General features: G+C 42.3%; 1 protein-coding gene across 2 annotated transcripts in view; it reads left to right on the top strand.

Annotated features, from left to right (window-relative positions):
• Positions 1-7,805, top strand: part of LOC147892070 (uncharacterized) — a 51,199-nt gene extending 43,394 nt beyond the window's left edge. The window contains exons 5-6 of one of the 2 annotated variants that reach the window (XM_087387833.1): positions 6,927-7,051; positions 7,142-7,802. In XM_087387833.1, the coding sequence (XP_087243959.1) occupies positions 6,927-7,051; positions 7,142-7,201 (185 nt within the window). In that variant the 3' untranslated portion in view covers positions 7,202-7,802. Of the gene's footprint in view, positions 1-6,926; positions 7,052-7,141 lie in introns of both variants that reach the window. The other variant, XM_087387834.1, reaches the window with a different exon arrangement.
• The last annotated feature ends 7,276 nt before the right edge of the window (positions 7,806-15,081 follow it).

Below are 15,081 nucleotides of genomic sequence, written 5' to 3'. Positions count from 1 at the left end.
CATTCTTTCTCAAGAATAAGCCCAAGAAGAAAGGAAAACCTCTTAAATGTAATTACTGTCAGAAGCTTGGCCATCCAGAGGATTGTTGCTTCGAGAAGATGGCAAAGGCACAAGCCAAAGAACATGCCAATCTGGTTGCGGAGCAGAGCGAGGACGAAGACGATGAAGCTACACTTCTGAACCTGAGGAACAAGCCTGCACTGCTGCTGTTTTTGGTCTATCCCTCCATGAGGTGATAGATGAAGAGTGGGCTTTCTAGAGTCATGTGTGTTAGGTACTCTGCCTTGGGTAGTCCCCCTAAAATGATGTAATAATTTGTCATTTTGTGTGCCTTGTCCTATAAAAGGCTCCACTTATTTCCATGTACCCAGTTAGGAGATAGGGGGGTTGTTATGTCTTTCCTTTATCAGGCCTGGTCGAGTTCCAGGATGTTGGTGTACTCCCTAGACCTATGAGTTGGTCATGCATCCATGCTCAGATTTGAGTCTCTGATCACGTTGACACCTAAGCCATCAGAGTGCTTGGTTCAACCTCTGAATTATGCTCAGCTGTTAGCCTCTGAGATTGCCTGGGATGCACAGTCTAGATGATGTCATAGTTTCTCACCCTAGCTCCGAAGGGGGGTTTGTTGGAACTATCAGAGTCCTAGTGTGTGTGGTCCTAGAGTCCTAGGAGTGTCCTACAGTTGTGTGAGTGTGAAGAGTCTTGACGCCACTTGTGCCACCTCATGTGGTAGGTGTGATTCCTCCCCTAGATTATAGGATCTAGATTCTCTTGTGTGTGACCTCATCTATGAGGTGTCTGTGTGGGAAGATAAGGCTTGCCCAGCCTATAAATGAGGCTATGTACTCGCTATGATTAATACAATCTATCAGCATCAGTTCGTGCCTTAGCTCTTGTCTCTAACCTGTGATTGAGTGTCTCTCACCCTCTCCCCATTTTCAACATATAGATATATGTATATACACACATATATATATATATCTATATACATATATATATGTGTATATACATATATCTATACACACACACACACACACACACACATATATATATATATAGATATATGTATACACACACACACACACACACACACATATATATGCATATATCTGCATATATGTATATTCTCTCTCTCTCTCTCTCTGCTTTTCTTCTTCCCTTTTTGTCTACTAGTTTCTTTCTTCTTGCTTTCAAAGGTTTTGTTCCTTCAAACACTTTGTCCCATCAAGCTTCCTTGCTTCTCTGAAGTTTGGAATGGCATAGATGCAGTGGCGGTGGAAGCGGTAGTGTTTGAAGGAACAAAACATTGGAAAGCAAGAAGAAAGAAACTAGTAGACAAAAAGGGAAGAAGAAAAGCAAAGAGAGAGAGAGAGAATATATATACATATATATATATATATATATATATATATGTATATATGTATATATATATATGTATATATGTATATATATATATGTATATATGTATATATATATATGTATATATGTATATATATATATATATATATATATATATATGTATATATATGCATATATATGCATATATGTATATTCTCTCTCTCTCTCTCTCTCTCTCTCTCTCAGAATATACATATACGCATATATATGAAAGCAAGAAGAAAGAAACTAGTAGACAAAAAGGGAAGAAGAAAAGCAAAGAGAGAGAGAGAGAGAGAGAGAGAGAGAGAGAGAGAGAGAGAGAGAGAGAGAATATACATATATATATCTACTAGTTTCTTTCTTCTTGCTTTCAAAGGTTTTGTTCCTTCAAACACTACCACTGCCACTTCCGTTCCTTCAAACACTACCGCTTCCACCGCCACTGCATCTATACCATTCCAAACTTCAGAGAAGCAAGGAAGCTTGATGGGACGAACTATCCCATACGGAAGGTCAGTAGATGTGAAGCCCCGGGACATCAAGGATGCTTCAGGAAAGGTTACGATGGTTGTAGATCCAGACGAGCTTGAAGCATCGGAGGACAAGGATACCCAAGCTCTTGCACTGATAGTAGGGATCACGGTGGATTCTGTCATTCCACATATTCAGATAGCTGATACATCTGGCAAGGCGTGGATGGATTTGAAGGACTTGGATGAGACGGATAACATTCATATCCTTTTGGGACTCCATTTGCTGTCGGTCCTTTGTTTTGGATCAAAGAGCTGTTGTATTCTCAAGTCTAGGCATGCATGGGAGATGTGATGTTCGCCCCCCCCCCCCCCCCCCCCCCCAACCCCCTCGGAGAAAAGGAACTTCTATTAACGTTTGAGAAACCAACCATACAGATCAGCAAGACCAAAAGGTGCTGACCATGGGAAAAACGAACCTAGTTGTCAAAACTATAGCCTGTTTTTGGAGAACCCAGCTAGGTGCTCAGGGAATCTCCGGAACAGGGGCTAGCAACCAAGGTGAGGGACTATAGATCCAACGAATACCTTTCACAGTTAGGATATAAAAGATGCTTGCAAGCCATGAAATGCTCCCGCCTTTCGGCGGTCGCTTTGGAACCTGGCGTCCCTTGCTCCCAGATGCTCGCAGGGCTTAAATAATGTCTTGCCAGATGGCGACAAGTGGTCGCCAAGGGGACTTGACATCATGAAGTTGCACTGGGCGACCCAAATTTTCCAAGCACCAATATTGGACACCGTCTCCCAAACACTATCCTCTAGTGAAGGCATAAGGCGTAGTGAGCGGGAGGCACTGCATCATGTGCCTCAATCCTAGCCATATATTGGCCCTAGATCCTGTAAGCTGGAGAGGCTGGGTCAATCGAGAAAGCGTGACCCCCCTCTATAAGCCATGCAACCATCCCCCATGTGAAATCTCGCTGCATCCATTGCATGCTGGCCACAATCCTAAAAGCTGCTGACCAGATCCTTTGTGCTACTTGGCACCCCCAGAGATAGTGGGGGATTGTCTCTAACACCCTCTTCCTATACAGCAATGGCAGTTGCCATCCACACGCATTTGCTCCAACCATTGGCCAATGGGCAAGCTTCCATGAGCCATCATCCAAAAGAAATATGATATTTTCGTGGTCTCAAGTTGTGATCAAAAGCAAGAGATAACCTCATGGGGGATCTCCTGAGGGTCCCTCGAGGGGGTCCATACTCCAAGCTACTACGTCAAGCTGCATGCAGCTTGCCAATGCAGATCGTATATGTGAAGAAGGGAACCTCCTCCATTTTGTGTGTGTGCCCTACACAAGCAGGGCAAAACCACTCACTCGGGTCCCATTGGATGTCTCAAAAAGGTCTACCCTCCCATAGCGAGAGGCGCGTGCATGGTCCCTCTTGCTCTGAAGGACTGTGTTGGGGTCAGTAGTTCAAGACCTTGCCTAATCGGCCCACTATCCTGATCCGCTGCCACCCCTAGACCATCCAAGCCTCCTTTGTGTCTCGGTGTGCAGGAGGCTATCCTGTATAATGCGCGATGTTAATAACCCTGTGATTGCTATAAGAATTGTCTTCTAAGTGGTACTCTTGTCCGTTCGGATCAATAATGGTTGGTCTAGGTGGTGCTCAGTCGTCGCTACATCAATCTTTGCCTTACCCTGCTAAGATGCGATAGTGCATTCACCTTGTCTTTTGCCTCCAGAGGGAGCCGTTTCCACATCCTAAAGGATCAAGCTGGGCCACTGTTCCACTGTGCCCAACCAATATGTGACCGCTATCCTAGCATGTGGCCCTCCTAATCTCGAACCTGTGGGTGCCAAATCATTGGCTCCCGCTTAAACTCCTCGCGGCATGTGTGGCTGGCCGATATAAGTGCTTCACTCTCTAAAAAATCTTCTCTTCAGAGGGGAGTCCTTCATTGTGAGGGGTGCCTCTGAAAAGATCCATCTTTGGGATTGCTACCTTTGTCCACCTATCTAGGGTGAGCTGACCCATGCATCCCTGTGAAAGCACCAATACAAGAAGCTGTGGCAAGGAGGACCTGGTTGGCCACCAAGGCCCTACTTGCTAAGGAGAATTTGGCCGAGCTCTAGTACAGAAGCTTGCGACGCACACTCTCTAGTACTGGGGCGATCTATTGCTCTGCTGATACATCCATACCCACTGGCACCCAAGATTCTCATCGTCTGCCCCCGTAGAATCCATTTGAATCCCAAGACACTCCCCCAGTGTCGAACCTCCTGAACCTCCTCAGTTGCTAAGGAAGCCAAGTAATTTGGTCCAGTTGATCCCAGCTTGGAGGTATGGCAGTATGTGTCTAAAGCCTTCCTGACTGCCTCAAGGCGCTGCAAAAACCCCTCTACATATACAGAGCTGTGTCATCTGCAAACTCTGAATCCAGCAACTCTTCCTCTTGGCGAATCCGGAGCCTCATCCTTGTATAAGGCCTACGCCTGAGAGCGCAAAAAATCACTCAGTGCCTTTGCTACAAAAAGAAAAAGAAAGGGGACAAGGGGGCAACGGTGATGAATAGAGCATGAGAGAGAGAAGGCCTCGCCCATATGTCCACCAATCAGCATCTGACTGGAGCTCCCTGCGTATAAGGTCGAGACCCTTCTGATCCATTTGTCTAAAAAGCCCATCTCTGGATGGTGCCCTCCAAGAGAGACCCATCCACCCTATCATAAGCATTCTCAAAATCCAAGAGGACTACAAGAGGATGAGACTCTTCCTGAGCCCAATCCAGTGATATGTTATTTAGGACGTTGTGCTCCTGAACAAAACCAGTCTGCGTGTCATGAATGTTATTCATGAGTGGAGGCTGCAGCCGCAAACTCAAGACCTTGACCAAGATCTTATATGTGGTGTCCAGCAGAGTAATCGGTCTCCACTGTCGAAGTTCCGCCCTATCTCCCCCCTTTGGGATCAAACAAATCCACCCACGGATCAAAGACGAAGGGGAGAGAGCTTGAGTTGAAAATCTCTTGGGAAGCCAATCAAAGGGGGGCTTGAATGTGCTCCTGGAAGCACCTAAAGAAGGGCGCTGTCGATCCATCCTCTCTAGGGAACTTCTGTGGGTGGTGGCAGGGCCTCGAGGGTCTCCCAGAGCTCCTCATCTGTGAGGCACCTCTAGTTGCCTGCTCATGCCCTGAGATACATCATACCACTGCTGAGATGTGGGTCCAAACAGACTCCAGGGCTGCATGCACAAGGGGAGACGCCTCCTCAGATCGAAATAGAATCCGATAGAACTCTGTAGTCATCTTTAGAATCTCTTGGGGGTCCGAGTGCATCTGGCAGCTCACCTCCCTTAGTCTCTACAACTATGTCCCTACTAAACGAGGCCTGGTGGTTTGGAAGCACTGTCTTGTCATCCTATCTCCCTACTGCACCCATCAAGCCCAGAATGAGTGATAGGAAAACTCTGCACGACGGGTCTCTGTGTCATGGAGGCCCAATTGCGCACACTTGTGTCTATTTGCAAGCCACTACGAACTTGGGGCCTGCTATTTGAGACGCTCAATGGAAGCGAAGTCGCGTTGCAAAGCTCTCTCTTGAGCCTGCGGTCATTGCTCCTCTGGATCGCATCTACTGCCCATGATGCCTAGCCTTTGTCGGGAATGGTTTCGAGCTGATGCCAAATCTCTAAGACTAACTCTCATACCTCTTGTCATGCCATAAGGTATGAGGAATGCGGATCCCTCTCTAGGGGAGCCCACGATGGGGCTGCTCAAGGTATAAAACAATCGGAGAGTGGTCGAACATCGTAGTCCCTGCTAGAATGTCAGTTTCTCCTCTTCTATGCATCACTCAATCAGCCACATAGAACCTGTCCAGCCATTCTAGAGGTCAATCATGCCTATGTTGCACGAAGGAGAAGCTGAGACTGCCTAAAAGTCTAGATAACTCAGCCTCTTGCCACAAGTCCCTGCCACATTATGAAAATAAAATGCTTCCAGGCACTCCCCCCGGGTGCCAACATCTCTGAGAAGGAGCTCCACCCTAGTTGTCCTCCCCAAACTCTAGGTTGTTGAAGTCACCTCCAACAATTCACCAGTCCACATTTGGGAGGCTCTCAGCTAGCCGTTAACAAAAAGTGGGGTGCTGCTGTCTACAAGCATGGGCATAAACGTTCAGAATGCCTATTCTAGAGTCTCTCGAGCTAGACCCATCCCATACTACCCTTCTTGTGATCAGGTCCTCGTGGTCATACACATCCGCGGCACTGCTTGAGAAACTGAGATGCAAACCTCTCTGCTTTTGCCTACTGCCAGGGGGCCACACCTCCGAGCCTCTTCTTGGAAGGAGGTGATGTCTGTGTCTGACATCTGTTGCTGAAAACAGATGCCTCTGTATCCACTGATCGTCCTACCACAGCTCTCTGCAAGTCCTGGCAAAGTATCAGATACTGTGGTTGCTGCCACGCATGGTCATGGAGCTCGTGCATGTCTAACTCACCATAGTCCAACTCAAGAGAAGGCAGCATGGGAGAATTGTGCTCGCCTATGACTAGAAGCGTGCACGACCTAAGATATCTGTGTTTTCGAGGGGGGTTTGGAAGGAGATAATCTGCATCTATGTGGCGTCATACTAGAGGCATGACCGGCTCCACCCCTATCTTAGAGTTCATTTCATCATGAAGGAGGCATCTATCCTAGCTTGGCTGCGCACTGGTGAAGTGCCCAATGTGTAGCTTGTGTAAACTGTGCCTTTGGCCCCAGCAGATTACCCCCATAGCAAAGCCTATGCTGGGCCTCTCTGCCTCGAAGCCAAGCTGAAAAGAAGTGGAGTCTCCATGGTTGAGCAAAAGATCTATTCCCTAGGGGCCCATCCATTCCTCCATCATGCGAAACATTTGCTCCTTCATCATACAAGGGGGTCCACTTCTCCTCTTCCATCAAGGCAAAGGTGAAGCACTAACAAGGACGAGTGCACCATTCAAAATTTGCTTACGCATGGCAAAGCCATTTATTAAATTATGTTAGCACGTTTTGGTTCACTGATTTGAATTGTCTGATCTTGCAGAAAAAGGGAAGGGCAAGTTCTCTGTTACAGAGCTGGAACATGCTGCACGCTCTCACGATTTTACTTGGACTGAGCAGGAGATTTTTGATATGATAGACATTTTTGACAATAACAAGGATGGGCAGGTATTGAAAGGAATTGGGTTTTGAGTTTGAAGGGGTCTTGAAAATGAACATTTTTGAGTTGTGACACTAATCTTTTTTCTCTGGTTGCAGTTGGACCTTTCTGAGTTTCGAGGTGTATTTGTGCTTGGAAACATGATGAAAACACCTTAGTGTAGAGCAGTCTTTTGGCAGGTGCGTGTATGTAAGGAATACAGATGTGAAGCTTGGTGCTGGCTATGATTTCCAGCTGGCAAAAGAATGCGTCATGGTCTCAATATGGTAACTTTTTGTCATAGCGATGATGCGAGGAGAGAGTTTCAGAAAAGGTTTCCTTGACTAAGTGGAAGGTCATTATATTCCTTTATCATTTGAACAGAAGAGGCTTAAAGGTGGGGACTGCCTGTTCTCTCTAAGAGTGAGGAAAACATCTGGAGGATTTCTACTACCATGCATTGTTTTTGAATTAAAGGAGCCATCCCTGTCTGCAATGCACACTATGCTCACTCAATGTGCCAAAGTCCGCCTCTGCTCATATGAGCAGCCCCTCTAACCTAAGGACCTTATGTGATGAAAAAACCCCTCTCTGCATATTGCAAGAGAGAGCCTCCCCATTTCTAGTCAACAATCCCTTTTTTTTGTTGGGTTCTTACGCCAGCTCTACTTCAATGCTCTATTGAATCCATAGTTTGAGGTTAATTATTTTACTGCTTGCATTCTCTTAACACTTTTTTCTAGCCCAATGGGTAACTCTCCTCCAAGGATATGAGAGATTTGGTTTCAAAGTCCCATACGCATTTTCAAAGCAAGTTTTTGAAGTTGTCAGTGGATTGGCATGCCCCACAGCCTTAGCTTATTGAGTTACTGCACTTGTTCCACCCAACGAATCCAATAATTTTTCTAAAATATAAATGAAATGTCGCTCTCCTTGGGATAAGGCAAATGAAATAGTTTTGGTGAAGTTGAGGCGCGAAAAATCAATGGTGGAAGGAGATATTAGCCATTAGTATAATAGAGATCATGGAAGGAGGAATTGGGAATTGAGACCTCCCCTCACCATTAGCAATAAACAAAACACCAAGACTTTCCATTCATTATGCTAAGGTGAATGTTACATTAGCTTGACAATTCATGGGAGGAAGGATTTTGAACGTTCTAGTCAAGGAGAATGGCCGAAGTCTTCCTCCTTGTTGAGGAAATGGTATATACGAGATAGTTAGGGTCTAGCATAGAATGTGTACAAATATTTTAAGCTATTTTGTAATTGCAATTTAGAAAGGGCATGATGGTGGAGAACATGTATGTTATAATAGGATGGAGAATAAAGAGAATTGTCTTAGTGTGAAGAAATGCATTATAGCATACCTTTTGTGTGGGAGTGTGCACGTGCATCTCTCTCTCTCTCTCTCTCTCTCTCTCTCTATATATATATATATATATAGAGAGAGAGAGAGAGAGAGAGAGAGAGAGAGAGACTACTCCACCAAGACAACCCTAGTGTGGATCAATCTATCATCAAGCTCTATTGCTTCAATGGTTTGATGTAGCACCATTTGGTAATATAGTATAGCATATTAAGGTTAGGTCATATCACATAAAAATGATGAAAAATCTTATCTTTTGCATCCTTTGTCTCACATAATCTCTTGCGTTCTACACAAATCTCTCCTCTCTCATCTATGTCTCTAATATTGACCAGTCAAGGCTCTAAAATTAAAACTAATTAATATTGTTATATAAGAACTTTGTATTGGGCTTGCAATTTTGCATCTAGGTTCACATAGATCGAATTAGTATTAGTTATGGAATCTAGTTATTTTGTCCACCAACGTCATTCATAATATCCAACTTTCTCCATCTTTGTTTTTTTAATCGAAATTATGTCGTGTTTTGTAGATGCAAAGGATGATTGAAGATCAAGAACCTATATTAATCCTAACAAAACTTAAACACTTTGAAGAAAGAGAATAAATATCAAAAGAGCAACTCTTGGTTTGCCTAGCTAACAAGAAATGAATTTTCCTTTCTTTATTTGAATATTTGTTGAATAAAATTAGGAGGTCATGCTTTATTTTCAACCTCATTGTGGTGGAAAGAAATGAGCCATTTTATTTTATATGTATGGCTAGGTTTTATGCGTCAATGCCCTTTTTTGCAAGGATATTCATTTTCCAATGCATGGAATGATTGCATTTGTGTATCCAAATGACAAATCCAATTATAGTAATAGAGCCTAGGACTTAAGATGCGGCACTAAAAGTATTTTAATTGCTTCTAGAATGTAGTTTTGTCATTCAAAGGAACATGAATATGATATAATTACTTTCGTGTTGTTTGATATAACGATAAAATAATTTGTGCACACAAGCCTTATTGTACGATATCCTCTTAATCACTTCCATGAATGGAACTCTTCATTATGAATGCAAAGCGGTATGATGGTAAGCAATCATACTTCATAAGCAAGACATCAACTTGGCTTGTGTTTTACCTCTCGCCCATGACCTAATCAACATTGGACATGGAGACGATTCCCCTTCTTGCGTGTATCACTCCTCCATGGCAAAAAACATTAACTCACCTTGTGTAGTGTAAGCAATTGGAACGTTTTCATTGTGCACTTCGTCTTTTGTTCAACAATTACCCTTTATGGATTATATATTAGGTTACGTACCAAGCATCTTGCATTAGGGCATTAGTTGAGCTCCCTATTATGGATGGAATTTTGTCAGAGATGTGACTAGTAGGTAACTCATGGTTCCCCTTACTTGATGCAATAAATCAACTTGATGTCAATGTATAAAAGTTAATGGAGACATTTAAGGTGAGATTTTGAACTTTCCTTTTCAAAGCATTACTTCTTGGTTGATTGTCGCGGTTTTCAATGCCATTTCCAAAATTGTAAATGAGAATTGTCTTGTTTCTTGTGATCTCTTCAATCCTTCTCTTGATTTTACCTTGATACCATCATCACAAGGGATACCCTATGCTATTAGGAAGACCATGCCTAAAGGGGGCCAAGGTAGTGGTATTTGGGAAGGTGATATGTTAGCATTACATAGGTGCGGGGTGAAACTAATGCAAGAGGAAATCAAATTTTATGGTATGATAAAGCACATCCACCCCTTAAAGCTAGCTATCCCCCCAATTTTATTCAGCTATCAATATAAGCAAGCTATTGCTGTAACCTTCACTTGAATATTTTTGCTTGCTAATCCATAATTAATGTTATAAACTAACTTTTAGGCCATTAAGAGTGGATGTGAAGTATATGCCCTTAGACCCTTGAATTTTCTTGGGTGAATTAATGCCAAGCCTGTCATGCCTACAGCATACTTATTGGCCTCGTTGATGGCTTTGTATCTGAATGCAAGATGGGTATGTGTAACATGGGTAAGTTTTGAACATGTCATGCCCTCCTAGACAACGGGGTGTGTAAATTTGGTTAGGTTTCTCATCGGAACATGCCATGCCTCCTACATCTTGATGCTTGTGTCATGTGTGATGGTGATGTATGGATGTGAGCTTACCCTATTTGGCAATATGAGCATCAATTTTTTGGTTGCTTGTTGGTAATAGACTTTAGTTTTTTCCCCTTAGCCTGGCTCTCATCTCTCTTTGACAGTTGTGTGTTGAAGTCTGAGTTGTATGTTTAATATATATGAATGTTTAGATAGGTTTAATCTTAGTCTGGCACTCATCTTTCTTTGAGAGTTGTGTGTTGTAGTCTGAATTATATGCTTGTATTTATAATATGTTTGTATGTTTAGATTGGGTTTACTCTTAATCTGGAACTCCTCTCTCTTGTGAAAGTTGTGTTGCAGTCTAAGTTGTATGTTCCTACTATGTAAAATGTTTGCATGTTTAGATAGGTTTGCAACTCAGTTTGGCACTCATCTCTCTAATGAGAGTTCTGTGTTGCAGTCTGAGTCTTATGTTTAGATATTGTTTTTATCTTAGTCTAGCACTCATCATGTGATGCACTCTGAGTTTTGTGTTTAGGGTTGCTTCCAGTCTCGAGCTGGCACTCATCTTTCTATTGAGAATTTTATGCTGTAACTTGTGTCTGCACAAATGCTGAGTCTTACACTCCTCTCTCTTGAGACTTGTGTGATGTAGTCTAATTTTAGGGTTAAGAGCAAGCTTGACACTCAGAGACACGTGATGCAATTTGACTTTATGATATAGAGATATTTGCACAAAGTTCTAGTATAGCAATTGACTCCCTCGATATAGTTGTGCGTTGTAGTACTAGTTTACTATACTCATCTCTCTGATGAGAGTTGTGTGATGCACTCTGAGCTTTGTGTTTAGGGTTGGTTCCAGTCTCAAGCTCAGATCTCTATTGAAAGTTGTATGATGTAGCTTGTGTCTATGCAAAAATTCTTAGTCTTGCACTCCTCTCTCTCTTGAGAGTTGCGTGATGTAGTCTAAGTTTAGGGTTATTTGCATAAGAGCATGCTTGACACTCAGAGATGCATGATGCAATCTGAGTTTATGATATATAGTTGCACAACCTTCTAGTGTAGCACTTGAATCACTCGATATATGTGTGTTGTTAGTACTACTTTACTATTTGTTCCTTGTGTTTGTACACATAATCAATTACTGTACTAAATTTGACTTTGAATTCTATGTTGTAGCTTGCATTCATATTAGATGGCTCATGCTCGTGATAAGAGAAGGATCGATCATCCTGATCTTAGTAAACCCTAGAGGAAGGCCCTCAAGAGTGAGAATGCTAAATTCTTGATGACTGTTGATCAAGACGTCATCAATACTAGCTTCAAAATGGCAAAACCGGCATGCGTGATCTCACGACCTCCATGGCAGAGTGTGGGTCGCATGAAAATTTTCTTTTGAGTAGAAAAGTAATGTGTCTTTATTCCTTTATAACATGTAATACATCAAAAGGATATCTCCTAGCATATCAATTCTAGCTATAACAACACTTACATCATGGAGAAACACAAAAATATCAAACTTCCAGACAGTTTAAAAGGGGCTTCTCAAAGATGAAAGGAGAAGCTAGAGGTTTCCTCCTTGGAGTTTCAAGCAGCAGCATCACTAGTATCTATAGAGTGACCATAAGCAGCAATATTATCTATAGAGTGACCCTGAGCAGTAGCAGCAAGGCCCTGAGAAGGTAACAAAAGAGGGACCCATTCCCATGTCCTGCAAAGATTGAATTAAGAAGTCCCATTCCAGCCTGTCATAAGCCTTATCAAAATCAACTTTAAGAAAGCAAATATCCTGTTTAGTTTCCTTAGCATACTCACAACCTTCCCATATATTGATGATAGCTTCAAGAAGGTGACGTCCCTTGATAAAACCCCTTTTGCTCTGATAGAGCTAAAACTTTGGAAAATATTTTGTAACTGCAGTTTAACATTGTTAAAGGCCTCCAATTTTTAATCTCATCTTTAGGGCCCTCCTTAGGGATTAATTTGATAATGCTACCATTAATGTGAAGGGAAGAAAACCTTTCACTGAACTTTCTTGCCATAGCAATAATAGGTATGGGCCAACTAGCTCCCAAAAAACTTTGTAGAACTCAATGGGTAACCCATCTTCTCCTTGTGTCTTACCATCTGCCATGACTGCCATAGCTTCTTCAACTCCTCTAAAATGAAGGGTCTCTCTAGGTGAGGAGGTCAAAAGTTATAACAACCTTCTCCCTTATAATTTGACAGAGCTGTCTTGCTCTTTGAGTGTCATCATTAGGAGGGCAAGTGCTAGAGAGTAGTTCTTGAAAATGATTCTGAATGTATTCAATATTCCCCTCAGTGTTATTTAGGTGAGAGCCATTTGGTCTTTTAAGGAGGGGAATCTCCTCATGACACCTTTTTCTTTTGATTATTCTGAAGGTTTCCTTGGTGGGTCTATCAATCTTACCAGCCCACCAATCTCTGTAATAAACTTTGGAGTCATTTAATTTGATCTATTCTTGTTTTTTGAGCTCTTTTTTTGCCTTGTTCAAGTCTGCATGGGCCTCCTCATCACCAACTTTGGATTTTTGTTCCAAAGTGCTAATATTATCTTGAATGCAATCCATTCTTTGAGCTCTAATCTGTGCCCTTTTTTTCCTGGTTGTTCTTAGAATGTTCTGAGTATTCTTGACAACAAGTCCTCAAGCATTTGAGGCTGAGGTGTGCTTAGAGAAAGCACTATGCCAAGCCTTATTTAGTAGATTCTACACACTCTTCAAGTGGAAGAGTTTAGGGTCAGCTTTAAACCAGGTGGGACTACTCTCACTAGGGCCAAAATCACACCTCAACAAAATAGGTTTGTGATCTAACAAGCTTAAAGAAGAGTATGTTACCACTCTTAAAGATAGATGACTATTTAATAAGCTTTGGGAAACATAGAACCTGTCTAATCTTTTCCATCCATTTGCCAGCTTTGTTCTCTACCATGTTGAAGTTACCCATTAGAATGTAGTTGCCATCTGCACACTGTAGAGATTCCCATAAAGCCCTCCTTTTTGAAGTTGAATTAGGAGCATAAAGAGAGATAACTGAGAGATTAATTCCCTTCACACAACATTGTAGCATTAACCATCTATTGTGATAATCTGTAGTGACTTGAGTAATGCTATCCTTATAGTGGGACAAAATTCCTATAACTATGCCTCCTTTGGCATCCTCATGAGAAGTGTAGTACCAAACTCTTCTTCTATCTATCACTTTGAGTCTATCCTCAAGATTATTCCTACATGCCTTAACTTCTTGCAATGCCAAAAAGAGAGGTGAGAGAGAGTTGGCTCTCAACCAAAAAACTAATTCTTCACTTCTGCCAGGGTCTATAAGCCTTCTAACATTGAGAGTCAAGCAGGTTAACATTTTATCTAACATTCTTCTTTTGCCCCTTTATAAACTTGGGGTTGGGGCTGCTCACTTGCACTATGGCTGCCTTGGATTGTCTTCTCTTATGTTGTACTACTGTGAATGCTTTGCCTTGACTAGTGTCCTCCTAAAATGGTGCAGTGCTTTGAGTGCACTTCCCTTGATCATCCTTTGACTCTTCCTCACTAGCTTCTACCTCTTCCATGGCATCTTCTCTATTAACAACTTCCTCAAATTCTTTGGACTAACCAGATTCTATAACCATGTTGTCATCTTGGTTGACATTGTGCCTATTCTCTAGACTCTCTTTTTGTTCCTTGAGAGGATCAAAATAGTTTTTATTTACTGTTTCTGGCTATCTGATATCCTTTTCTTTATCACTTACTCTAGTGATATTCTGAGCAATGGGCTGGCTTTTAGCAGGGGGTTTTGGGCTTTAGGTACCCACTTTTCTATAGGAGAGGACTATTTGGCAGCATTGGATTCCGGTTTCTTGACTTTGGATCTCTTTAAAGGGCAGCTTTTAACCACATGAGTGGATAGCCCACATAAAATGCAGGAATGAGGAATATTTTTATATGTAAGAGGCTGTTCTCTAAAAACACTACCATTTCTGTTGAGGATGGTGAGAGTCTTAGGCATCTCCTCGGCTATGTCCATCTTGATGCAAATATGAGGATTGCCTCTAGGATTGATAAAGTTTTCTTGTTCTACCCCAAGTACTTCTCCCAGACCACTACATAGGAAGGGAAGTTGGTTGCATAGATAGAGAGGTAAATCAAGGAGCTCCACCCAAACAGGGATCTTGGTTGACCTAGGGGCATTGAGGGAGAAATCCTTGGACAACCATTCTAAGTACAAGGGCTGATTCCTAATACTCTAAAGACCATACTACATGGCTCTAGAAGCCATCTCTGGTTTTTCAAATAGAAAGACAAAAAAGCCTTTCTTTAGGAATCTTACATTCAACACATTTATCCCTTTCTAATCCAATTCATCTTGATCCAAGACTCAATGAAGGTGAGGGGAGGTCAAACTCCAGGTAGAAAGCCTACTAAGGCATGAGTCCTTAGCCAGACTAGAGAGTCTTGAAGCAAGTTATCATCCAAAAAATCCATATAGTCTTACCTTCTCCATCTATTTGATCCTCTCCAATCGAGTGTTGTGCTCCACTCGCATCTGCTGCATGCTTGGATTTTGTGACGCTTG

Source organism: Dipteris shenzhenensis, chromosome 17 (genome assembly GCF_047967505.1).
Source record: "Dipteris shenzhenensis isolate YYH24624 ecotype China chromosome 17, Dip_SZ_1.0, whole genome shotgun sequence".
Classification (NCBI taxonomy): Eukaryota; Viridiplantae; Streptophyta; class Polypodiopsida; order Gleicheniales; family Dipteridaceae; genus Dipteris; species Dipteris shenzhenensis.
Note: the sequence above shows the minus strand (reverse complement) of the source record. Positions and strands in the feature narration are given on the sequence as shown.